At 38.2% G+C, this 26,468-nt stretch overlaps 1 protein-coding gene and 1 long non-coding RNA gene across 3 annotated transcripts; one reads left to right on the plus strand and one right to left on the minus strand.

Annotated features, from left to right (window-relative positions):
- Positions 1 to 5,249: 5,249 nt before the first annotated feature.
- LOC139793031 (protein-glutamine gamma-glutamyltransferase 5-like) lies at positions 5,250 to 25,891 on the plus strand. Of its 2 annotated transcripts, none has more exons than XM_071737077.1 (13): positions 5,250 to 5,347; positions 12,436 to 12,615; positions 12,898 to 13,140; positions 15,027 to 15,145; positions 15,626 to 15,754; positions 15,970 to 16,147; positions 16,957 to 17,089; positions 18,059 to 18,162; positions 18,270 to 18,512; positions 19,884 to 20,210; positions 21,131 to 21,288; positions 21,586 to 21,719; positions 22,693 to 25,891. In XM_071737077.1, exons 3-13 carry the CDS (start codon positions 12,942 to 12,944, stop codon positions 24,350 to 24,352), a joined length of 3,384 nt encoding a protein of 1,127 aa, XP_071593178.1. In that variant the 5' UTR covers positions 5,250 to 5,347; positions 12,436 to 12,615; positions 12,898 to 12,941; the 3' UTR covers positions 24,353 to 25,891. The 2 variants fall into 2 exon arrangements, with proteins under 2 accessions (XP_071593178.1, XP_071593177.1); XM_071737076.1 differs by lacking the exon at positions 5,250 to 5,347 and adding an exon at positions 9,273 to 10,170.
- On the minus strand, positions 16,082 to 21,618 carry LOC139793032 (uncharacterized). Its single transcript, XR_011724465.1, has 3 exons — positions 21,178 to 21,618; positions 16,955 to 17,066; positions 16,082 to 16,172 (listed from the first exon to the last, which is right to left on the minus strand). It is a non-coding gene; the product is annotated as an uncharacterized lncRNA (long non-coding RNA).
- Positions 25,892 to 26,468: the final 577 nt, after the last annotated feature.

The raw sequence follows: 26,468 nt of genomic DNA on the forward strand, positions 1-26,468 counted from the left end.
TCTTTACACAAGAAGGGAAGAAAGGGGAGATGAAGGAGTTAGGCATATACTCAGCATTAGAAAAGTCTGGTAAATTATGTATCTATCCTGGTATAATATATAGTATTTAATATATAATATGTATTTGTCCATAAAAATAAAAAAGTTAAAGAAAAATACTGTCATAATGACAATGCAATTTTAAGATCCAGTTCTGCTCTGATGTTTTCCTAGATTGGAAGCTCTTTGATGTCATAATGAAGGCAGTGGAATTTCAGTATAAATGTGTAACCTGTTCTGCAAGAGTCATTTGTTGACCCTGGTAAATGACAAATCTTAGATAGCCACGCTCTTTGAGGTGCTGCTAGGCCTGTTGTTTCTGTGCATGTGGCTTTCATAAAGTGTGTTCTATTACTTACGCACAGCTAAATGGGAATATCCCTGTAATTACAGACTTATATGTCAAACATCAAACATAAATATATATATATATATATATATAATCTCTGGTTATTGTGCTGGGATTGAACCATGAGCTGTGTGTTATTAGCCGGCTTGCAGTGCTTTATGTAAGTTGTAACTAAGGTGTTTGTAAATCTTGCATAATTTCCTACCACATTATTCTTCTAATCTGGTGCCCTATCTTTTATAGGATTTGACTGGGGTTTTTTGTTTAAATTAGGTTGCTGTGGAGTGTTATCAGTTTTAAAGCTTTTTATATCCTGGGCATGAGTAGCAGCCATCACACCTTTGGAATTTTTTCAAAGTAAGCAATAACATGCTTCTGGAATATGTACAAACCTGCTTCATCATGATGAGGTTGATGAAAGACAAAGTGTTGCTTTGTGTCTTAACATGCCTGTGGTTTGTATGCAGTACGTTGGTTAACATATTCAAAATCTGAAGTGTATTATTGCTTGCAGGAAGAAAGGCAAATATTGGAAAGAGGAATAATTTTGAATAGATTTGATGACATTTACCTGTTCTAAAAAAAAAGTTTCATTTGAATATGTTTACTGAGAGGAAAATTCACAGAAATCTACCATGCAACTTGAGATTAAAAGAAAAAAAAATTTAAAAAGGTGCTTATTTAATTAACACTATTATTTTTTCAACTAAATGGGGGAGAGGAGAAAGATTTTGCTTTAAGGGCTTTTGGATTAGATCACATCCTAATTATGAGATAAGAGTTAAAGTAACACCTACTCAGTTTGGTTTGAAGTAGTTTCTCATTAATGTCTGAAAAGTAGTTCTAAGTCCCAAGAAAATGTTATTGTTACTGGTGCGTTGGTCATGTAACAGATTGGCACATATCACTCAGCAAACTGCAAGGAAGATACCAGTTATCCTTGTAGTGTTAACAGAAAAATAATAAAAATAATAGCAAGAATTGGTGAAAATTACTCTGTTTAAATATTTTTTTGACATTAAAACGTTAAAGAAAAAGAGCTCCAGATTGTTGGTGTTTGTTGCCCATGTATGTACCAGAAACCATTTCGGTTCCCAGAGCAATGGAGCATTGATGCAGCCCAGGAGGTCTTTCTCATTCATGCTAGTGAATATTAAAACTGGTCTTATTAGAAAGAGAAAAGCAGATAGTGATTCTAAGGCTTCAGTCAGAGAGGTACTTACATGACTTTTCTCTTAGGTGTTTTAAATTATTATAATCATAGATACACAGCTATTTTTTGTATGAGATAGTCTTGGACTCTCTGTCCTACATAATAAGGTGAGTCTAATGTAAAGATCTTTTCCCACATCAACTGAAATCATGGTAGATTTGCCTATAAGTATTGCCAATCATAAATAACAAGATGAATTACCTATTATTGTTTTCTTCTCCAAAGAAGCACAAAGATTTTAAAGTTTTTCATCATTATGCTTTCTCTTCCAAAAGTAGATGACAAATTTGGAGCTTGTGCACAAGGCTGACGACAGCTACTGTCCACACCCTTTGCCATTTTCCTTTTAATGGTTTGCTACTTGGATGGTCATTAGCTGGAAAAAAAAATGTTTCCATAAGCTTACAAGAAATGCAGGCTTATATACCTAATTACTATTCTTTGGAAAGATGACAGCACATTTCACTGTAATTACTGCTCAGCTGGATGTGTGCTTATGAAAAAAAAAACTTGTTCAGATTATTGTATAGGATGTTGGGATGGCACTTTAATGTCTGGTGTTTGAAACCAGCAAAGAATTTACTTGATTTTCCTACTGTCTTTCAACCGTAGAAAAATTATTTCCCATAGATCTTATGAATATTCAGTTTCTTTGCACAGAAACTGAGAAACCTGCTATTAAAAAATAAAAAAAAGATTGTAAAACACAACTGAAACTAGGATTAGACAAAGACATTACCAAAGAAAGGTGAATTGGTTTAAAAAGCAGCAAACCAAGGTTATGGCTACTGTAATTTCAGTGTGCAGAGAATCCGTGCTATGTAGTAAACTAGCCCAAAGCATTTTATTATGTCCTTGAAGCATAGTCCTGTTTAAAAGCTGACTAGAAAAACTGGAAGGTGCTGCTTGAAATATGTGATACCTGGGTGTGTAGATGTCTCCGTGCTTATTTTCATGATGCAATTAGGTTGTTACTCCACAGTTGGTTTTTTTTAGGTTTGTTTTTTTTGTTTTGTTTTTTTAACTGGCTTAATTAAGTATTTTTCACTCTTCTGATAGTGAAGTCCCAAGAGGAAAGGTGTGAGCTGGATTTCATTTCTGTCTGTCAACTGAGATTTGCACTTAGGAATGTATTCAACAGCTACAAAAGTAACTGAAAGCAGAAATGTACCCTGAAATTTCTACTGAAAATAATTCTGTACATGAAAAAATTCAGCATAATGAGATTTTGCTCAGATGTGTTATGTGAAGAAGTTGCCTAAGTACAATGGGGAATTAGCCAATCGTATCTGAGTTACTGGTTAATTTAGTACAAAACGATGCATGTTTCAGTCCTACACTATTTTGTTTTCTATAACATGTGACGGAATTTCATTAAGAGTTGCAAAAACAAGTCATCCATGCCAATTTTCATCTGGTCAAAGCATGACTAGAGAAACTACCACCTAAAGCTTCAAAATTCAGTCCGTTGGGCATAATGACACCATATACTGCATCCTGCTAAAAAGAAAACAACAGCCCACCGAAAGAGGTTTTTTCTCTCTAATATCTTTCGATAGTGTAAATTGATGCTGAATAAAGAACAATTACACAATGTTTTGCCAAATCATTTGCATGGTATACTAAGGCTTTTCTGAGTCTAATGCTTGCTGAACAGAAACTTTATATTGAATCTAAGTTCAACTAAGTTAATTGCTTGTGTTATTATATCTCTTAATTTTTAAGATGGTAGCACCTCCATATCTTTTATAGAATATATTAATGTGTATTTTGCTTAGTAAAGCTAAATAAATATGAACTTAAGTGTGTATCAGAAACTATTGTAGAAAAGTTAAAATGCCATTAAATGGTCTTGTTAAAAATCTGATCCTGCCTACTATATATTAAAGTACTAAGTGACACATCAAGGATCATACCAAAAGGCAGATATCTCAAAGCAAGCCAGGAACCTCTATTGAAGTAAAGAAAGTCTACTGACTCAGGAACTTCTAGCAAAGGGAGACAAGGTCCTTCATAGAAAGGTGTTGGCATTTATAACTGTGTTTGTATAGTCTGTAATGGGAAGTGTTTGCTGCATCATTCTGAGATTTTTCTCATGCACCAGACAAGTATAGAAGCTGGAAATAGTTATTGCTTCACAATGAGATACATCACTTTTCTTCATCCCAGTCCTGGTTTATGTTTTGATCTCCTTTCATACATTGCCATTAGTTTTTGAGTTGCGTTGCCTGTCCCTTATGACACAATAGTGAACTAGAGGTAAAAATATGTTGAAGGAACAGAGTTTGAGTCAGATATGCAATCACAAGTGGAATGGAGCTTAGTACACATCTAAAACCAATCCATGAATATACTTCCAATAGGATTGGAATTGGATCCAATATTGTTTTGTTTTGCACTACTGCCTGGTATCTGAAGGGGGCCGACAGAAAAGCAGGGGAGGAACTGTTAGTAATGGAATGTAGGGATGAGGGGAAATTACTTTAAACTGGAAGAGGGTACATTTAGGTTAGACATAGGAAAGAAATTTTTTGCTGTGAGCATGGTGAGGTATTGTAACAGGCTGCCCAGGGAATTTGTGGATATCCTCTTCCTGGGAGTGTTGGAGGCCAGGATGGACAAGGTTTTGAGCAACTTGATCTAGTGGGAGGCGTCCCTGCCCCTGCAGTGGGGGTTGGAGCTAGGTGATCTTTAAGGTTCCTTCTAAACTAAACCATTCTGTGTTTCTATGATTCTACCTTCAACTAAAACAAGTGCTTCCAGCTCCCTATCTCTCTTTGAGACCTCTAGATCTGTCTTATACTGCTGAAAACAGAGCTCCATGTTTCACTAAAATACATTGCGAGTTCTCTGCTATCAGGAAGGCTCTGAAAGGTGAGGCAAATGTCTTCAAAACAATGTCATTGTCTGACAGTCTAGCAAATATGTTAGTTTTTCTTCCCAAGCCTGCTGCCTAATCATTCTGGAATGAGCATATCAATCACCAGCTGTCAGTTTTTAAAATCTAAAAGAAAAAAGAATTTTAAAAATTGCAAATGAGTTAAAAAGTATTTTGGTTCTTTCCCACTGCAAAAATCCTTGAGACATTGGAGCCTACAAGTGAGTTACCATGCTATTTCTCATTGAAGAAATAGTGTTTCTATATATATTTTTTAAAAATTATGAAAATGGGGGGGGGGTTTGCATCTCTTATGCAAGGTCTATTCTCCATAAACAATACTATCTTCTAGACACAATATGTTGTGTATATGTGTGACAAATCCTCTATAGAGATCTAAAACAATTAAGAATTTTAAGAATTCTATGTTGATTTAAACATTATTCTTCTGTTAACTGCTTAAAATAAAAGCAGTTAAAACTGCAGTTAAAATATGCAGAACTGCATATTTTTAACCTCACACTAAGCACTGCATAGAAAATTTTAGAAATCTTGAAAAAAGTTACATCAGTTTGTTAGAATCAAAATATTTCCTTTTCTCTGATTTTAATACTAAATAGTTCTACTGATTTTTTTCTTGGGATGGGGTTCTGTATTTTAAACCTGTGCCTCAAGATACTGATCTACTCTTATGTAAAGAAATTTTACATGAACATCTAAAAAAATGCTGTAGAGGAGAAACTGGATTTATTTTTTTTTAATTTTTTAAAGCAGGTTTCATGAAAAGGTGAAGCATTAAATTAAGAAACAGAAGAGGAGCCAACTTGGATTCTTTCAGAGAGCCTCAAACCTCCCGTGGTTGAACCCAGTAAGTGTCCCTGCTTGTTTTGTCTTTTTAACTCAAGCTTCTCGGGTGGAATCTTTTCCAATTAGCATTGCCAGTCAAGGGAAAAGATCCATAGCATCTACTCTGTTGGTTGGGCAGTTAGACTGGTGGGTTATAATCACAGGCTGGTGGTTTATGGGTTCCTCTGCATGGGAAAGTCACTGCTCACTGAGCTGAGGTTTGAATTTACAGTACTGCTAGCTTATTCCACTTCCATTTTTAAATACAGTTGTGAACAAGCCCATTTGAAAGTGAACTTATGTTACTCAGGGTAGTTACCTGGCCAATTAATTAGCTATGAAGTCAAGCTTCAGTTTGTGAAGAGGGGTTGTTGGGTTTTGTTTTGTTTTGGGTTTTTTTGTAGATAAATATTTTTTTAATTTCATTCCAACTTACTAATTGCAATTTATGCAACGTTTATAGTTTTATTCTATTAAGTTAACCCAGTCACCATTGCTACTGTTATTAAGGTACATAAAAAAGAGCCAATTAAAAAAAAATATTATGGAAGTACTATAGAGTAAGGGTGAAGTATAGAAATAGGGCCTACAGTATGACTCAGGTTAGCATTTTGCCTGGGTTATGTTCTAAGTATGATGACAATATGCCTTAAGCACATAAGATGCTGTTGCTTGCTCTTACGAGGTGCACATCCGATAATTGTTTGACCTTGCTGCATTCTGCATGTACTGCAACATTATAGGTGTGTGTCTTTCTCGTTGCCACTGTGGATATTGGGGAAAAAATCATATTAAACAGACCAAAGAAGTGTCTTTGAGTTAAATGAGTTAATGTACAGAGTCAGTGTAAACTCAGTAAAAGGGTAAGAGACAAGAAAGCAAGTGTCAGAACATAAAGCGAGTCCTATGCACCATCTTGGATGGGAAATGCTTTGAAGGAGCTTTTAGTTTCTTTGTATGAGGACTGGTGGTTTTGTTGTGTCAGAAACCACCTACAATTATTTAATGCTACTAATTTCCTCCAGCTTCTAGAAAGACAAGACTGCCATGTACTTCTTCTTGTTTAAGATTTCATTTGAAGCATTTCTGTGTTTTAATTAATCTGTAAACAGGGTGTTGTAATACTTGCTCACACTCAACTGAGTAACTGCCAGTGCTTTCAGGTTCTTTAATGAAAGGCACCTCATTGCAAGATGATTTATGAATTTTTAGAAACTTTTGGGTGTGTTCTGTGACAGAGTTCATGTTAGTTTGCCAGCCTATTGACCTTGTAAAATGAAACTTCTAAATGTCAGATGTGGATTCCAAACAAATGTGTGGTTATTTTGGAGCTAACCTATGGCATCCTATTTTTTTTCCCTTTTCCCCTTTCCTCATGAGACATAAAAGTACCTGAACTCTTAGGATCAGACTGTTATGCCAATTAATGACTTGACAGGTAACATTTACTCCATCAGTCACTGATATTTCTACAAAATTGTAAGTTCATTAATAGAGTGAGCTCCAGATCCAGTAGTCAGAGGAACAGTATTATACAACCAAGTGCAAAAAATGAATTTTGGGGCTACCTATTTACACACACCACTTAAGGTTTTTTAAGCATTGTAGTTACCCTACCTTTCCACTAGATGACACTTTCAACAAAACACTTAATTCACAATTGGTATTTTCTTGTTCTTCTCTTTATTCCCTGTTGAGCTGTCATTTTGTGTTCCTTTTTCTTGAAAGGTTTCCTTGAATGCTTGATTACTGCAACTTCTCTGTTGTTCCTGAATATATTAGTGATGCTTTAGAACTGCATCAGTGCCATTCACAGGTGCTCTCTCTGTGATTGAGATGCAATGTTCTTCAAACCTCACCCTTTCCTAGTGGCATAATGGACAATTGGAAGCAATGAATGTTTCAAAGCCTTAGCAGGCAGCCACTTGACTTTATCAATGCTCATCATGTCAGACTATTGTAATACAAGTAATATTTTTAAAAAAAGAAACTGCTGTAAAAGGTAAATGTAGTCTGTGCTATTTTAAGTACCGATGATTCCAGAAATTAAAAAGTCATCTCTAAATTATTATGACATAAATACTTGTGCAGTAAGGGCCAAGGTCGAGATCTTTAAGGAAACATAATGACCTAAATGGCTTAAATCCTGGAAGTGCTATTTTGCAGAATTTTCAGGCCTGCATCAGGCATATCAGCTTCTTTGTACACTTGTGTGTGTAAGATTCCATATTGATGTGGAGAGGACAGCTTCAGTGAAGTGTTAGGAGAAAAGATGGAAACGGAGGGCAAAAGCAGTAGCATCTGAGCCTAAGGGACTGTCAACCTTAGTTTGGTGAACCTCTCTATCAGGCATGGAAGGGAACTGTTTATACCCAGGAGAACATTCCCTGGACAGAGAGCAGAAACCTGCCTTGGAAGGCAGCAAACAGGATGCATCATTTGTTTAGACAGGCCATAAACAGAAAGGCAAAACCTTTCTTTGAACCATATCTCTAATCTCTCTCTGTGCTCAGTCTCCCATACCCCTTTCTTTAGGGTGGTAGCCCTCTTGCAGGGACTACCTAAGTCCAACTCATATGATGCAGGGATTGGAAGGCAAAAGGGGTAAATGTAGAATGACTGCTCCTAGAGAGCTACTATGCTGTGATTGTCTAGCTTGTTAAAGATTCTTACTTGAGGCTCTCAGGGCTTGGGCTTGAGTGAGAGGACCAACCAGTCTGATAGCTGTGAGCTGGCAAACACTGATAGGCTTTGCTAGCACTGATAGGCAGAAATTTGTGCATATGGGAGGCTTTGCTTTGGTCTGGCTAGATAGGCAGTGATCCTGCAGAGACAGATAGGCACCGAAGCAGCTTCAAGGATCTAAGCAAGCATACTTACTAAAGTCAGTGACTCACATCCATACAGAAAGTGTACCCCTCCTGAATCAGGCCTTTAGTATTTTAAACTCCTAATTAAGTCTCTTTGAACCTACAGGTGCAGCCACTGATGCTTATTTGTTTTATTTGTCACAGGCTTCCATTTACCAAAATATTTTAGTCACATGATTAAGCCAGAGGTATTTGAGGGGATTTTCATCTATTCTTGGGAACCGTGACCAACTTTGGTACTTTTCTATTTGGTTTTCTGTACACTTCCATGGGCATACATTTGGAAGCAGGTCTCTGATAGGGGACTAAAACACTCCCTTTCCAATTTTACAGGTAGATTTGCAGTTGATTATGTGTTTATGGCTGCTCAAATATTTCTTATGGACCAGTGTTGATTTTAATTTTTCATTCTATGTGTCAAAGTTTAAGTCAAATGATAAATATTAAGAATAAGAAAGTTTTCAGATATGCAAGACGGACACAAAATATTTAGGATTCATGTATTTCTTGATGTTTGCCTAGCAACTAGCTAAATATTTACAAATTTCAAATATGAACACTTCATATTCACTTTCATATGCATCAGACACACAACTGTTTTAACTGCTCTCTTCCAAACCCACTGTTGATGTGCTGATTTTTTTCTTTGCTTTAATTTCCGTGAAGTTATTTCACAATACCTGCATTGTTACGTTATGCTTACTAAGTTATTTCAGTGTTAGTTAAGCTGTTTCATTTTATGATTTCTGAAAGCACTGTCTAGAATCCAGACAGTTATGCAAATCACTGAGCTTCAGTCATTGTGGCTCTTTTTCTATTAATGAATGATTTTTTGGTTTTGGGCTTCATGTGATTTGGGTTTTTTTTTTGTTTTACGTATTTTTTTTTAAATCCAAAGTAGAATAATTTGGAGGGATTCAAAGAATATCTTATAGAGTGAAGCTTGGCATAGGGAGGTATAAGAATGATAGGAGATAACTGTAGCAAGTGTTCAATTTGGTTTTGGCAGAGAAAATTTCAGCCCATATCTCCATTTGCAGGTTGGTGTCCTCATCAGTGAATGCACAAATTTTTTATTATTTTATTAAATATTCCTTAAACTGAAATAAAATAATACATTTATGTGTCAAAATAGTTAAATATTTTCTGTTCTCATAAATTATTGGAAAAATCTCAAATGGTTTTCATAATGTTGAGGAGAGGTGGAGTAAGCTAAGAAGCTGCAAAACAGGTTGTGTGCTAGAACATGAATACACACAAAGGATAAAGATATTCTGTGATTTTTACATTCAATTTTACTGTCAGCTTCAAAAATGTTGAATGCATCTCCTTGTTTATTTCACAATTTAGGTAGGAACATTTATAGCTGCTTATTTCACTCTGACCTCCGTCTGGAGGGAGGCTATGCAGACTTTCTGAAACCTGGGATTTCTTGTTCTATTGTAATAAAAATGTTCACTGGTGATCATATCTAGAGAGCCTAAATTCATTTTCAGTCTAGTATTCTTTATTGTTTTCCTGAAGGTGTTTGAAGATGTCTAGCCAGAAGTGAACAGTAGGTGCTGGGATTTATGGGAACTTTAAATGGCTAAAAATTCTGGATTATCTGAAACGTGTTAGGATTCATTCAGGTCTTAAAATATTTTCGAGACACTGGAAGTTGTGGGACATCGAAAGGTGAGGTCCCATGATCTCTCCCTCCCTTCACCCACAGGACTCTCCCTAATAATGCTGGAAGTTAAAATGAATCATTTATGAGCATCAGTAGACACATGGGTGGGGCCTCTTTGTAAACTGGTATTTTGTTGACGCAATACGTGTGACAGCCTTTTAGTTCTGAATATAAATCTTACTGAGAGGAAATTAGGTTGGTTCGTGGAGGAGTTCAGTCAGACCTTGCAGTGCATCTTGCTGAGGAGGTATCTCCCCCAGAATTGTGCTTCGGATACTAGTACATGTTCAAGAAAAATGGAAGGTAAGTGTCTTGAAACTTTACTATCACTTAATTGACTACTGAAAGCAGAAATAATGAAGTGGTCAGGTGTAAGGTCAAAACAAGTTAGTACATATTGCTGTGTGGAATCAAGTCTAGGGGTTACTTCTATTGTTTAGGTTTCATTTGTGGACTTAGTGAGAAAGAGAAAACAAAGAAACAAACAACTTTAAAAAAGCTCTTTCCTTTTATAAAGGAGTTACAGAAAATAATTGGTGAAACAATAGCCAATTCTGAGGATAAGAAAGAGATTGGAAAAGAGTACTTTTTATTTCAAGCATAAGCTACACAGTTTTCTGTGATCTCCTTCTAGAAGCAATCGTTTCAAAACTGATACCTGGAGTATACTCCTGGCATGAAGGTAAAATGTCAATTGATAGAGAAAACCAGTGACTGGTATTGGAGGTCAGGTTTCTACCAGAGAGAGAAAACATGTAGGAGATATGAAATTGATTAGCCCTTAGTATTTTCTCTGAGCTGTGTTTACTTAAAAAGGCAGTTGTTAACTTCTTTGTGATTTAGTTACGATAATTAAGTCTGATAAGCAAACTGTGGGCTGACTTTAGGGAAACATGGGAAACATGTAATGTCTCAACTGCCTGATGTTCCTGTTTATCTGGATGAATGAGTTGATGCACTGTGCTTATCTTGGTTTACAAATGCCTCTAGAAGACGGGCGAGGATCTCTCAGGTTTTTTCAGTGTTCTAGACCACAGAAATTCACCATGTGTGCTATAAGTGCTTCTAATCCTTTCTGCCTAAGCAGAACACTTTTGGTTGATGACTTTTATTAAGATATAGGATTTTTAGCTCAGTTTCTTGTTAGCAGGTATGATGTATTCATGGACAATAATGATGTAATTCATTGTTCTCTTTTTTGGTTCTTGTTGATAGCATACTTGTATTAAACATGGGTAACACCCAGGTCTACATTTATCTGCTGATCTTTGCTGAAGAGTTGGATGACCAGACTATTTCATTACCCAGTTTAAATGGTTTGATGAAAAGGGTAATTATTTTGGCTCAAGGAAACAAATCAGAAAAAGCTGGGTTTGGCTTCTTTGCCTACCCGCCCTCCCAATTAATTTCAGTTCTTATTTACTTCAGGATGTGATCCTGTGCTGATCCCGTGGGCCTAGCTATGAGTCTCCTTTTATGTGGATAAACCCTTGTTTCTGGATGGGAATTTTTTTTTCCCCATAAACACTAACTTTGTTTTCAGCTGAGTGCCAATGTAGTTTGAGAAGTTGCATTGTTTGGTTGTTCTGCAGGCTTAGCAGGACCAATCTTAACCCTTTAGAATTAAAATAATATGCAAGACTTTGTAGTTCAGTAAACCCAGTTCCAAAATTGCTGAGAATCTTTGGCTTCCATTTTTTCAATTAGAGAGAAGCACTTTTGAAAATAAAAAGTTGTATGCAAATAAGTAAAAATTAGTGTTGCCACCCATCCTTCTGGCACCGGGATCATGATTACTCCTATGAAATGGCTGATATCCAAGTGGGATGCTTAAGGGATAAGCAGTCAAGATTGCTATCAAACTCATCATAGCACTTAGGATAGATTGTCAGCAATTTTTTAAATGTCACAATTTGTGATTATTTCCTTCTTCATTAAGTTCCTCAAAAGATGTCTGCAAACCTTGACTTCAGGACTTTAGGAAATGTAGACCGAGAAATTTGCATGCATATTTAACAGTATATACAATTTTGGAGGAATATTTTTTTTTCAGAACTCATTTTTTTATATCAGTGAAGCTTTAAAACACCTACATCTTAAATCAGATTTTTTATTTCTTCAATTTACTTTACTATTTGATTGCTTGTATAAAAATCAGCTCCAAACTGATAGCAAAAGTATGTGCAAAATGTTAGCTGCCTGTCTGTAGTTGAAAAGTAACCCTAGATAGTGTGTTGTAATGTAGAGAGAATATTATGATATAAAATCAATTTTCAGCATCGGGTATTTATAAAGCAAAAAAGCAAGATAGAAAAGATAAAAAACTTGTAGCACAACTTTATAAATCAAAACTTTACACAAGTTTCCACCTGCAAACTAGAAAAATGGTGAACTTGTAAGAATATTTTTATAGATGTATGTCTCAGTCTTGGTGTTGCTGGATTTTATATGTAGTCTTGAATGAATTTTTTGAAACCATTCTCCTTCTTCATAAAATCTTGACCTTAGCCAGTTATGGGGACTCAAATATTTGTTTTTTTCCTTTGTGTTCTGTTCTCCATTCTGCAGTCATTGAACTGGGAGAAGTCGACTTGAACTGTCCTTCCAACTGCCAGATTCACAATACCCATTTCTTCGGAACCGACAGACAGATAATAAGGAGAGGGCAAGCCTTCAGCTTTTATGCCTCCTTCCAAAATCGGGAATGGGATGACTCCGCGGACCAGGCTGTTTTCAGTGTGGAGACAGGTAGTCACTCCCAAACTCTGTGTAGTCTTTCCCAGGCCTTTGCTGCTAAGTTGCATTTCCCATAGTCTTCAGTGACAATTAGTATCTACTCATTCATTTTCCCCTAACTCGGGCAGTCCTGCTAGCATGTGAAGTTTTCTCACCCTGCTACTCAAGTGACAAATGAAAAAGAAATCCGCCCTTGAGAGCTTTGCATTGCAAATGATGGCTAAACAAATGACTGGCTTTTTACATGTGCTTTGTCTAATGTCTGATTGAAGTTATATTTATTTTCCTGAAAAGGCCTCAGACCCTGTGAATCAAATGAGACAAAATGTACCTTCCCAATGGGCAGATGTCTAGATCAAACCTGCTGGAGTGCTTCTTACAAAATTCATCAGCCAAAATGCATCAGTATCAGCGTGTTTCCACCCTCCAACGCCTGCATTGGCCGTTACATTCTCAATATGCAAATCACATCTTGCGGTCACACATATCAGCGGTGTCTTGGAGATTTTTATGTTCTTTTTAACCCTTGGTGTGCAGGTAAGGACTCTAGCAATGATCAGATAATTTAAAGAAAAGTGCTAGTGATGAGTAAAATGTTGAAATAAATTTCTTATCCGGTAAGTAACGGCTCGAATTGAAGAAATAATGAGAAAGGAGGGATTTTGGTATTGGGTTTGGTTTTTGTTTTTTTGTTTATTTGTTTGTTTTTCTCTGCCAGTTTGAGACTGTCTCAAGCCAGTGGTTTGATTTGGATTCTTAATGGTAGCAGGGATGTGTTGTAACTTTTTTCACCTACTTTTATGATGACTTGACAAGACAAGAAGCAATGGGCACAAGCTGAAATATGGGAAATTTCCTCTGAACATCAGGAAACACTTTTGTACTTTGAGGGTGACTGAGCACTGGCACATCCTTGGAGGTATTAAAAAACCATCTAGACATGGTCCTGGGCAACCAGCTCAAGATGTCCCTTCTTGTGCTGGGTTAACCCTGGCTGGATACTAGGTACCTGTCAAATCCACTCTATTCATATCCCTTCTCTGATGGACAGGGGGGAGAAAATACAATGAAATGCTCTTGGTTTGAATGAAGGATAGGGAGATATCACACATCAGTTACTGTCATGGACAAAACTCTACTTCTCCTTCCTCCTCAGAGGGTGGACTCCACACACTCTTCCCCTGATCTAGTGTGTGTGGTCCCTCACACAGGAGGGGGACCTCCATGAACTTTTCTATTGTGAGTCCTTCTCACAGGCTACAGTTCTTCATCAACTGCTCCAGTGTTAGTCCCACCCATGGGGTGTAGCCCTTCAGAAAAAGACTGTGCCAGTGTGCATCCCCCATGGGATCACAGGTTTCTCTCCTGTGGGCTGCCCTTTCCATGGGTCCTGGCAAGAACCTGCTCCAGTGTTGACTTTTCATGGTGGGGCCACAGCCTCCTCTGGGTGCATCACCTGCTCTGTCACAGGGTCCTTCACAGGCTGCAGGTGGATATCTGCTCTACTGGTATCCTCCGTGGGCTGCAGGGGGACAGCCTGTTTCAGCATGGTCTTCACTATGGGCTGCCAGAGAATCTCTGCTCTGGTGCCTGTAACACCTCCTCCCTCTCCTTCACTGACCTCATTGTAGAGTTTTTCCTCTCCTGAATTTTCAACTTTCTCTCAGTTGCAATTGCTGTTGCACAGGTTTTTTTTTTTCCCTGTGCAAAGGGGAAAGAAAGGACGAAGCAGTTGTTCTGTGGTTCTGTGAATCCTTGGGTGTTGCCATGAAATAATGTAGTACAAATACATAGAAGATTTTGTAGATCTGATTCTGTTAGCAAGCAATTCTGCAGTCTGTAGGATCATAGAATCATAGAGTAATTTGGGTTGGAACAGACCTCTAAAGCTCATCTAGTACAACCCCCATGCAGTAAGCAAGGACACCCTCAACTACATCAGGTTGCTCAGAGCTTCATCAAGCTTCACCTTGAATATCTGCAGGGATGAGGCCTCAGCTACCTTCCTGGGCAGCCTGTTCCATTTTTTCACAACCCTCATGGTAAAGAATTTTTTCCTAACGTCCAATCTAAATTGATCTTGCCAAAATCATTACATGGCAAATATTAACATTGCCTGTACTTTGGTTATGGTCCAAATTAGATACCCAACTTTAAGTGTGCAGTATTTGACTCCTAGAACAGGTTAGTATGAAGATAAATTGCAAGTTCTGTATTTCATGTATGCTGCAGCAGGGAGAGACTTAATAAAATAATATCTAAATGTAAGTAGAAATGAATAATCTGTGACTGCCCACACTCTTGAGTATGTTTAAAGGTATAAACCAAAAATAGGTACTAAAAGAAAGAAGGGTCCAGTGAAGTAAAAGTTAAAGAAGTGCTAGAAGTGTACTGTCCGACTGATAGCTCTGCATCTTTTCCAGATGACCCTGTCTATATGGACAATCAGGCCCATAGAGAAGAATATGTTCTGAATGAACATGGGATACTGTATGAAGGAGTTCACAAGCATATTACCTCTCGACCATGGCACTTTGGACAGGTATTTTTTTAAGATTTCTCATCCATATACAGATAAATAAAGCATTATCCATAATTTTTCAGAAATACATGCTGTGTTACAGCGTGTGACAGTCTTTTAGAACAAGACCAGACTATGCATGAACAACCCAAAATGTCTGAGAATCTCACAGTAGCCTGAATAACTGGAAAGAAATTTAATGTAGAAAAATTAAGGAAACTGCATAATGTTCTTGGAAAGGGTGGAACAGTATATTGTGCTTCTGAAGAAAATTATTCCACCATTAGTCAAACATAAGCACAAATGACATGTTTTTATCTTTTATTTTCCTTCAGGCAGATAGACTGTGTAGATGATTAGGAGCTGTACTTGATTAAAAAAAAAAGTCATAAAATTGCAGAGGACTAGAGCAGGCAGCTCAAATAAAAAGACAGTTGACAAAGAAGGAACTTTTTCAGTGTCTAAATACTATGATGCCTGTGTTAACTTCTCTTTCCTCAGTTTGAAGATGGGATTCTGGATATCTGCTTGAAGATCCTAGACATGGGTGCAAGTTACCATCATGGCTCTGATCGTGACCATTGTTGGCGCAATGATCCTGTGCATGTCAGCATGGTTGTAAATCACATGGTAAGACCTCTAGAGGTGTGTGACCTCTGAACAGATTGGATCACACCTCATGGTATTACAGCAGGACTAATTGTGCAGTAACCGAAGAGTATGATTAGCAGGTGAAATCCTTTCTGTGTTCAGGTTTACAGGAAAAACTGGTATCTAATGATTTTGTGATATGCTTAGGGTGTGAGGACATGGCCAGCTGTTTGAAAAGACTTTTCTCTTTCTAGATAAGCAGCCATACAACTAACAGTATAATGAAGATTCCAGAAAACAATGATTACCTGAAAGGAACAAAACCATTTTCCTGGAATGGAAGCGTCCCTATTCTTCAGCAGTGGTACAATGGTAGATGCAGGCCGGTCAGATATGGTTACTGTGGGTCTCTTGCTTCAGTCATGTGCACAGGTATGATATTTCAGTCTGTCCTTACCTAGCTATTCAAAAAAGGGAGAAAAATGGGACCAAAAATCTCTGTCTCTCAAAACTACAGGAAGAATATTACATGCACTTTACTAGAAAATAAATGGAGTATTTTTCTTTTGTTATGATATGGCATGACTCCTAACACAGTGTTTACTACCACCTTATTGCTCCCCTATACAATATGAAGAGCAAGAAAAAAAGCAGTTCTGTCTTTTCTGTGATCTTTGTACCATGTAGCCATCAATTCTGCATCTTTAATTTAAACACCGAGCAAGTGCAGCATCTCTGAGCCAAAATTTATCCTTTGGGTGAAGTTTTACTGAACCTGCTTCTACATTGGACAAAAATAAATTGATATTCCATATATTAATCTGTATGTGGTACATCCTGTTTGGAAAAAAATTATGCTGTTTCATTAAAGTAGGGTCAGGATCATTATCAACATTCAGGATGCCCAGAGAGGCTGTGGAGTCCACAGCCTGTGGTCCAAAATCACTCTGTGATTGGGTGATTATTTCTGAACTTACAACAGGGGTATTTTCTGTTGTTTTATTTTTTTTTTAAAGCTGCAAGAGCAACAAGCCATTTCTTGCTGCTAGGCTCTTTTCTGACTACTTTTCAACACCTAAAAATTTTAGAAGACAGAATCACTGCATCCCAAACATTGCCTCCTAGTCATTACATATATATAATTGCAAAGTAGAGTATAGAATAATTATATATAAACTAAGTGTAGGATTTGCTTGATTAATTACCATTTGTAACGAGTTATGAATGTTTTTTCCTTACAGTGATGAGGTGTTTGGGAATTCCAAGCCGTGTTGTCACAAATTTCTGTTTTCCATGCTCAACTGAGAATCCTCTGGGTGTCAATGAGATTTTTGACTGTACTGGAAAAAACCTGTGTGGTAAAGACAAGCTATGGTAAATAAATAAATAAGCTCTTTTGATTTTATCAAAAATTAAATTGTAGAAAGACTAGTGTAAATCTAGCAGATCACTGTATCTCTTTCACTGCTGTGGCAAAGCTGTTTAGTTTCCTAACAGTGAATTTCTAAAATTTAGTAGGTGAAGAGGCAATCAGCTCAAACTACGTTTTCAAAAGAGAAAAAAAAAAAAAGTAAAACACACTGTCATGAGAATTGATGCTACCTGCTTATCCTTCTCAGTTGAGAGAATAAGGGCATCAGTCTTTGTAGCTGTAAAAATATTAAGTAGATCATAAAATGCAAGGAAATACTTGTTATGAGTTAGGGCTACTATCTTCAGTCATAATCAACTGGCTGACGATGTTGTCTTCTTGAGGTTCCTTATCATGGATTGCTTTATTCTTGTAAGCCTTTTAATTCATGTTCATATAAATATGACATTATCACTCATCACTACAGAATTTTATGTTTTCACCCTTGTCCTGTATATTCATAGTTCCACTGAACCAGAATTTTGTTTGCATCCAAGTCTCATCTGTGAGAGCTTTTAATGAATTTTCTGCCCTTTACACATATCAGAAAGATGAGGTCAAACTGAAATACTAAAGGAATGAGGGTCGTAATTTAGCACAAAAGACTTAAGGGTCTATCCTTTATAAGCCATTAAAAAGAAGAATAAACCAGTATGTGATTTTTCCTCCAAAGAACCAGGAGGAAAATAAACTATTTAAACAAACAAACAAAAGAGGTTATAAGAAGAATGTTCTGCAATCACATGTGCAGAGTCCTGGAATGAATTTCTAGTCTGAGTGCTATGAAGCAAAACTCCTGTCTGCAAAAATTGTTTTAAGACAGGTCTTCAGTTGATTGAAAGGTTATCTCTGACATTGTTTTTCTCCATCATAAAGCATTGAACTTGATGATCCAAGAGGTGTCTTTAATCCTATATTCCTGCATACCACAGGCGATATCACTGCTGGAATGAATCTTGGATGGCTCGCAGAGACCTAAACCAATGCTGTGGTGATTGGCAGTGTCTGGATCCGACACCTTTGGAAACAGGCAGAGGTAACTATTTACTATAACAATGATTTTTTTCTCCCTCATTTTATGTTGCTGAGTTTCTTTATTAATGATGTTTCTACATATTGTAACATTCTTGTTATCTGGCTTAGGTTCAGCTTGCAGCGGTCCTACATGGGTTCGAAGCATCAGAGAGGGGGAACTGGACTTGGACTATGATGGTCATCATATGTTTTCTCGAGTTAATTCAAACTATGTTGGCTGGCTTTCCCAAAACAATGCCAAGAAAACAAAATTTTTCTGTGATGCTTGGCCATGTGGACAACATCTAATCACCAAGAGTGTTGGCAGTGAGCAATTTGAAGATATCACCGGGGCTTACAAGTATGAACTAGGTATGACAAAAAGTCAGTCAGTGGGTTAAAGGAAACTTTAAATGCTAATATAAAATTATCAATGTAGTCTCTCCTGTGCTAACACGAGTAGAACAATCTGAACTTCCCTGGTTAGAGGAAGATGTTCAAAGATCTTGATTTTTAAACTTCTAAACCTCTTTAGAAGATTCAAACAAAACAGACAGTAATTTCATCCATAGATGGGATATTACAGTTGGAAGGGACCTACAGTGATGACCTGGCCCATTTGCCTGGACAGTTCAGGACTGACCAAAATTAAAACATACTGTCAAGGGCATTGTCCAAATGCCTCTTATGCAATGACTGGCATGGGTCATCAGTCACCTCTCTAGAAAGTCTGTTCCAGTGTTTGACCACATTCTCAGCAGAGAAATGGTTCCAAATGTGCAGTCTGAAACTCCCCTGATGTAGGTTTGATCCATTCCCGTGTATTCTGTCACTGGATATGAGGGAGAAGAAACCAGCGCCTCCCTCTCACCTTCCCCAGGAAGGTGTAAAGAGCTCAGTCTCAGTTGGCTCAGTTGTAAAGATGACCCCTCAGTCTCCTTTTCTCCTAACTAGTCAAATGCAAAGTCCTTTGCCACTCTTCACAGAACATGCTTTGCAGACAGTTAATGCCACTATTTGTATGCACGTTTTGTTCTGACATCTACAGTAGTTTGAAATATTATCAAACTTTTTTCTAAAAACACCCAAATACCCTAAATTGGTTTAAAGCCAGGATTTGATTCTTGAAGCTTTTTGTACCAGATCTGTCAGAAAGTATGGTTATTTTCTAAATTAATCTATTATTAGAATATTCTGATGTCCTTACTTTGGGATACTGATTATTGATTGTTGACTTCCAGCAGTAAGAAAGAATTCAACTGGCAAAAATTGGCTAAAGGAATGAAGAGTGTATCACAGTTAATTGTAAAATTTCAGGCTCTGAGTTTTTTCTTGAAAAGGAACAAAAAACCCACAAAAACCAAACAGTTGATAGTTGCTTTGTTTGAATGGTGTATATTGCCTTTTGAGAAGCATGGTTGAATTTCATATACACCTTAGCCCTTATATAGAATTACATTTTGAGTTTTTAATAACTATACATTTTGGTACTTACATGACCATTTTTAAATTTCAGTAATAAAAATATAATAATTTCTTTGGATGTTTTTCTGAGATTTTTTTTTTTAATGCATTCAGACTGCTGTATCTTGTGTTTCATTATCCCGTGGATTTGTTTTGCACCAAAATACTGCATTAGGTTTCAGCAAGGAGGAGAAAGAAATTTTAATTATTTTTATAATTAAGGTAGATATGACTTCTTGTGCATTCAGCAGTCTCATTATCATGCATCTTCTTCAACAGGTTCTGTGAAAAACAAAGAAGCCTATTACCGGGCTTACAGAAGAATTCACCCAGGATACTGCAATGCTTCCAACTGTCATATTGATAGAGAGTTATCATCTCTGAAAAACCCATTTTTGAGTGACTCTGGTATTAACATGAGGTTAAAGATGGCTAACTGCCCAATGTATGGAGAAGATGTCCAACTGCACTGGCTGCTTGAAAATTTGCGCAATGAAAATAAAAACCTGAAGTTTAATTTGTGTGCACAAATAATAACATACAGTGGTTGTCCAATGGATCAATTTTGGAAAGACAGTGTGAATATCACATTGGGCCCAAGGGAAGGTAAGAAGCTGACTTTTTCTAATAGCCTTTTATCCACTGTTTTTTGTTTTGGGTTTTTGTTTTTTTTTTTTTCAGGAGATAGTTTGTTTTGAGGGGAATTAATATTCGAATTCCCAATAGTAGTGGGATGTGAAATTAATACAACATTAATGTTGACAGCTGAATTTACTTTATGGTGATCAATCAAAAACCAGCACAGTGTCAATTCTACTTGTATGATGACAAATAGGACTTCGTCTTTCCATAATTTCTCACTGCTTAGAGATTTTTATGATCATATAAAAACTTGTTTCCACTAGAAGTTCAGTTCTGAACTCTATATTCAGTATGAAGTTCTAGCTGTCTGTCAGAAAACCAGGTTGTTTTCCTTTGGCCAGAAGATATTAGCCAGTGTAAAACATTTGTCTGGAGTACTAAAGTAATTATTTACAGTTACACCATATGCGGAGTTGTGCAAAAATGTATCAGAGCATATACTATTGTTTTATTGTTTTCCTGTTTTATATATGTTTCTGGAAAAATAAAAAAAAAGATCCCTTCAATTAAAACACATCATTAGAAGACGAAAATTCATACCTGGTATTAACATTCTGTTTTACCAAGATTTCATTTGCCTACATTTGAATTATTTCTTTGAGAATTACAATGGAATGGAAGCTTCCAAATTTTGAACAATAGTCATAATAAAGCAGCGTCCTTGTATATGCACTGATATAGTTACGTTAACTGAAAAGTGTGAAGCTGATTGTTGAAGGTAGCAATGTATCATCGTAAGCCAGAAAAAAAAAGTGATGTCAGCTTTCAAAGATGCTTTCATAACTTAATATTTAGTTAAGCTGTTGTAAGTACCAGTTAAACTTTAGTAGAAATACTAGCCAAAAAATATCACAAAAAATAATTAAAACAATTTTTTTTAACAGTGAAAAAAATTCCACTGTGCATCTCATATAGCCAATATGGACCTTACCTCTGTGATCACAACATTATGAAAGTAGTTGCTGTGTCAGACCCAGAGTGTGGAGAAGCTCTGATGGTGAGCAGGGATATCGTGATCAACAGGCCACCTGTTATTGTAAAGGTAAGGAAATTTAATTAATGGGATTTGTGATCCAAGGAACAGACTTAGGGGAATCTTATTGGCCACTTCCTAAGTACAATGCAAATAAACTTGACATTCCTTTTTTTCCCCCCTTTTCTTGTATTTTTTTAATTTTAACAACATTGGTAGGGTTTACATGTTTAACTTGACTTAGAGTGATGTATAGAGATCATAGAAGTAAATCAGAAAGAAACCTGCATGAGTAATTCTCCACTTCATTGTTAGCTTTGTAAGGGTTACAGAACATAATTTTTATTTTTTTTTTTTTCTGACTAGCTACTGAGCCAGCCCAGGCTGAAAGTACCATGTACTGCAGAGATCTCCTTCTGCAATCCTCTCCAGGAAGATATGAAGAACTGTGTCATGACGTTAGAAGGCTGTGGCTTATTCAAAGAGCCAATGACTATTGAGTAAGTTCACCAGTTGTTTAAAGAAGGATAATATTGGGTGTTGACAAAGGTGTGATGCATAAGAGTAGGTTTTAAGGAAGATAATAGTTCTGCTATTTTTGGTCTTTATGAGCCAAACAGGACTTTTTGCCCCTTATTACTTTGAGACTCTATTAAACCCCCACTTCTCTTGAAAATGATGGATCACTTAAAGCTGACAAGATAGGCCGCTTCTTCATTTTTCTTAAGATTTAAGTGTGTGTTTCAAATTTCTGTCTGGAAGGGAATGTACTCTTCACAATAAATTCTAGCTGGGTCCCTCATACCTTTTAACCCTGTTGATTTTGTAATAGAATTCCTCTAAATATTCATGAACTGGCACCGCAGATATGAACAATTAGAAAATAATTATTAGAAGTAGAAATATGCATTCTGTGCTCATAACACATTAATCACAGGAAGCTGGAAACTTCCAGGATGCTATAACATCCTAGGAAAAGTAGCTGTTCATTAATATGCATTGCTGTTCTTCATGACAATAAGAACTGACCAAAGTATGACAAATTTTGAGGTGAAGCAATTATGAATTTTTCTCACTTGAATAATAATGAACTTGATTCCACACAGCTGCCCAATCCTATTTAAACTATTGAAAATGAGAAACAGTAAATATATTTTTGAGACAGAAAAGTGCTACATTTCTGAAGACTTCAAGGGAGCATCATGAATGAGCTTTACATTTCCAGTTACGTAGCTGACTATGGAAGTTTGCCAAATATTTCAGGACAGAAGTTGTTACCATGCGTTAACAACACAGAAAATGTTTTGTTTTGTTGTGTTTTGATGAAGGCAAGAATAGCAATTTTGTCATAAGCGTTTGTCTCTGAGGATGTTTTTTAGCGAACAAAACCTTATTGCACGTGCTCATCTTGTAGTGCTGAATCAGGTCTCAGAGCTACCCAGGGTCCTAATTCTTCTGCTTTTCTTTCCCCAGCTTAGGAACACTGGCAGCCAACCAACAGGCACGGACCATTGTTGAGTTCACACCTTACAGGCTTGGCAGCCACCGGCTCCTGGCCAACTTTGGATGCCACAAGTTTGCCTATTGCAAGGGGTGTGCCAAGGCTGAAGTATGTAGTCCTGTGGGCCAGAATGGCACCCTGCCCGTCAGCCAGAATGGGTCACTCCCAGTGTGTGAGAATGGCTCCGTCCCCATGAACAACTCTGGGCCTGTCCCTGTGACAGATCCTGGGTTAAACTCCATGTGTGAATATATATGTATCCCAGTCTGCAACCCGAACTGCAGTGCAGGAGGCCAGCCTGTGTACGACTTCGTGTACCTCCCTGCAGGCCACCCCTTATGCAACTCCATCTGCAACCAAGGCTTCAATCCAAGCGGCAATGCCGGTTTCGAACTGGGATGTGATCCTGGCTTCCGTGTCATATGTGAGACCGTGCCTCCTGCTACCTGTGCCCCAATGCCTCCATCCATGTATGGCTCCATGCCCGCCCCAACCTCCAACCCTGTGTGCCCCCCTATGCCTCACGTGGTGTTTGAGACAGGTCCCGCTACTGCACACCAGCCTGGAGGTGGAGTTGGGCAGATGCCCTACTCTGTCTCTGTCCCCGCAAATAACGCGGTGAGTGCTCTGCTGACCCACTTCATGGCTGGCTCCAGTCCCACTGCGGCAACTCAAGCAGTCCCTACCCATATGACTGCTCTTCCGACCCAGCCTGTCTGCTCTCCAGTAGTCCACACCATTGGCAGTCCCATGCCTCCGGCTCCCATCGCAGTGCCCGCTGCCTCCATCTCTCACATAGTCTGTGGCTCCGCACCCTCTCCTGCTGCCCAACCCCTGAGTGCCCCAGTAGCCCATGGTGTGTGCTCCACAGACCCATGCCCGGCACCTTCCCCAGCTTCCCGCCCTGCCACCCGCAGTAACACCCCAGCAGGGCTGCAGACGGGGAGCTCCCCGGCAGCCCATGGCCTATGTTCCCCAGCCCCCCGCCCTGTAGGACCCCCAGCAGCACACTCACTCTGCTCTCCATCCCCCCGCCCGGTGGGACCCCCCGCCACCCACTCGCTCTGCTCCCCTGCCACTACCTCGCTGGGAGCCACGGGGGCCCGGCCCTCCAGCTTGCCCCCCGCTTGCCCTGAGGACTCATCAGCAGCCTGCCCCCCATGCCTCCCAACCCCGCAGCCCTTGTCGGCCACCACAGCCCGCTCCCTCTGTGCCTCCAGCTCTCGCCCGGTCTCCCGGCTTGTGGCCACCGTGGGGTCTCGCTCGGTGTGCGGCCCGCAGTGGGGTCCCTCGTCCGACACCACCGCTCGCTCAGGCTCCCACTCAATGTGGACGCCTGCCTCCCGCTCAGCCTGGAGCCTTGCGGGCCGCTCAGGTTACTCCTCCGTGACCCGCAACGCCTATGGCACAGTCACACGGCCTCCGTACAGCTCATTGTCCCGCTCCTCCTACAACACTTTGTCCCGCTCTTCCTATACCACCCTACCCCGCTCAACCTCTCCCTCTGCCTATGCCACCCTGCCCCGCTCCGGGTCGCGCCCAACCAGCAGCACCGTACCCCAGGTTGGGTCCCGCAGGCCCTGGAGCCCCAGCAGGAGCACTTTCAGCTACTTCAAACGCAAATACCTGTAATGGAGAGCAGTGTGGGGAAAAGCCAAAGATGGCGAATTAAAGCCCACACACAGATGCTTTGAAAGAGGTTAGAAATAAGATGACAGAGAGCAGTGAGCAGTATTTATCTATGCATTTGAGATGTGCCAGAGAGCAGGCAGCTAGCCGACTGCTGAGGGATGGATTTGATGCAAAGCTTGTACATCTTGAGGTATGGAATGGCGGGAGTGACAAGTGAATGTGCTCCTCATGGAGCCACAGTGACAGTACTTGAACAGTGCAAGTAATCAGACTTACTTGCTCAGTCAAACTGTTTTCTAAATGATGTACTTTCACTCTCTCTTCTCATGATTTCTTGTAATGCATATTTCTCGTATCTTCCCTGGGCTACAGCACTCACAGCAAATCTCTTTCACTGCATGAAATGTGCTGTCCTTAGGACACTGCAAAGAGATGGCTGCAGAACTGCCTTACATCTCACCCTACAGACTGGGCCTCTGAGCCCCTCTATTGCTGTGGCTCAGATCAGTTCTGTATGCACTCAGATTTTCTTTGTTAAGAGGTAATGAAAACAGTGGAGGTCATGAAGTAACTGAATCGTTACTAATCACCTGGAGAGTTATTGTTTTTTGTTGCTGTTGTTGGGTTTGTTTTGTTTTTTACAAAGCCCACACAATTATAATAAATGTTGTGTTACTACTCTTGATATATTACACTTCCAGTTTCAGGAATTCACAGGTGAGATTAGAAGGGCTGCAAAACATAACGAATTAATACCAACTTCTTGGCTTTCACAGCTGAATTTTTTTCATATAGCATATTAAAAAAATTTCCTCATAATTTATTGCATGCATTTAGGTTTGTGGTAAAAGCTCTAATTCTAAGATTGTACCTTTTTTAGTGAATATAAGAAACTTCTGTCAATAGACTTGAAATAGAGAAGTATGATGGTCTCCTTTCTTTCCAACACCTAGCCCTCAGAGCTGAATGGTTAAGAATGTGAATTAAAATGTATTATGTCTTCTTCAGATAATTGGTACTATTTCCATGCTAACATTCTCCCAGCATTCTAGAAAGCAAAATCATGTATTATCATAGTGGAACTGTGCCCAAAGTTTGAATTTATTCACAATAATTTTGGATTTGCTGAACACAACTCCTAACCGTTATATTCCTCTAGTGCTCCATCATTTTTAGTAGCAAGTGTTAGTGGGGTTTGGTGGTAAGATAAGCTTTCTGGTGATGCAGAATCTTCAGTTATATAGCAATAGTATTTAAGTATTACAGTATCACTGTAGTTCACACACCTGTGTACCATGATGAGATTGGATATTTTGGAAAGGTGCAGTGTCAGATATTAGATATGAATGTATGAACTGTGTCAAATACATATTAATTCCGAGTATGGTAGCATTAAACTTTGCCTCAGTATAGTAGTAGAGTGGTCACAGTTCAGTGACTCGTTTTTTTTACACAGTTTCAATAGTCTCTGCTGGGTATTTGCTAAGAATTTCTTTGCCTGACTGAGAATAAAAATACTAATTTAGAAAACCTCTGTAATTCTGGTGTTTTATTTGTTTATTTGTTGTGGTTTTAAATCTTCCTTTCACTCTTTCTGTTACATTTCCTCTTCTTTTCCCTGAAGTCTGAAACCACAGCTCCAAAATGGGATTTGAAGTTAGGGAAATCTATAAATTTCATACTACACCTGAAATAATTTTCTTGCCTAGCAGATTTAGCATAGTCAAGATTAAAATTCTCCTCTAATGTCGCATGGTACATTCTCTATTTTAGAGAATGGACACCAACTCAAGCATGACTGTTATATACAGACAATCAGACATCAGACAATATTACCATATTTTGTGTTTGGAAATACATCACTAATTTTAATCACCGTTCAAATGTATTTTGGTTAAGTGAGCAAAATTTAACTTATTTACAGGCCAGTGAAGGTGGAAAAAGTTTATTTCTCATTCATCATTGTAGAAAGTTACTCTTTCTACAATTTAACGTAATAAATAAAAGAACTGGAATTTATATTTGTCTGAATTGTCACAGTTCATTAGATCTTTAGAAATCTTTTTTTTTTTTTTTTTTTTTTTTTTTTTTTTTTTCTCAGTCAAAAAATCATGAA

The sequence above is a fragment of the Heliangelus exortis genome, chromosome 2 (assembly GCF_036169615.1).
Source record: "Heliangelus exortis chromosome 2, bHelExo1.hap1, whole genome shotgun sequence".
Taxonomy (NCBI): domain Eukaryota; kingdom Metazoa; phylum Chordata; class Aves; order Apodiformes; family Trochilidae; genus Heliangelus; species Heliangelus exortis.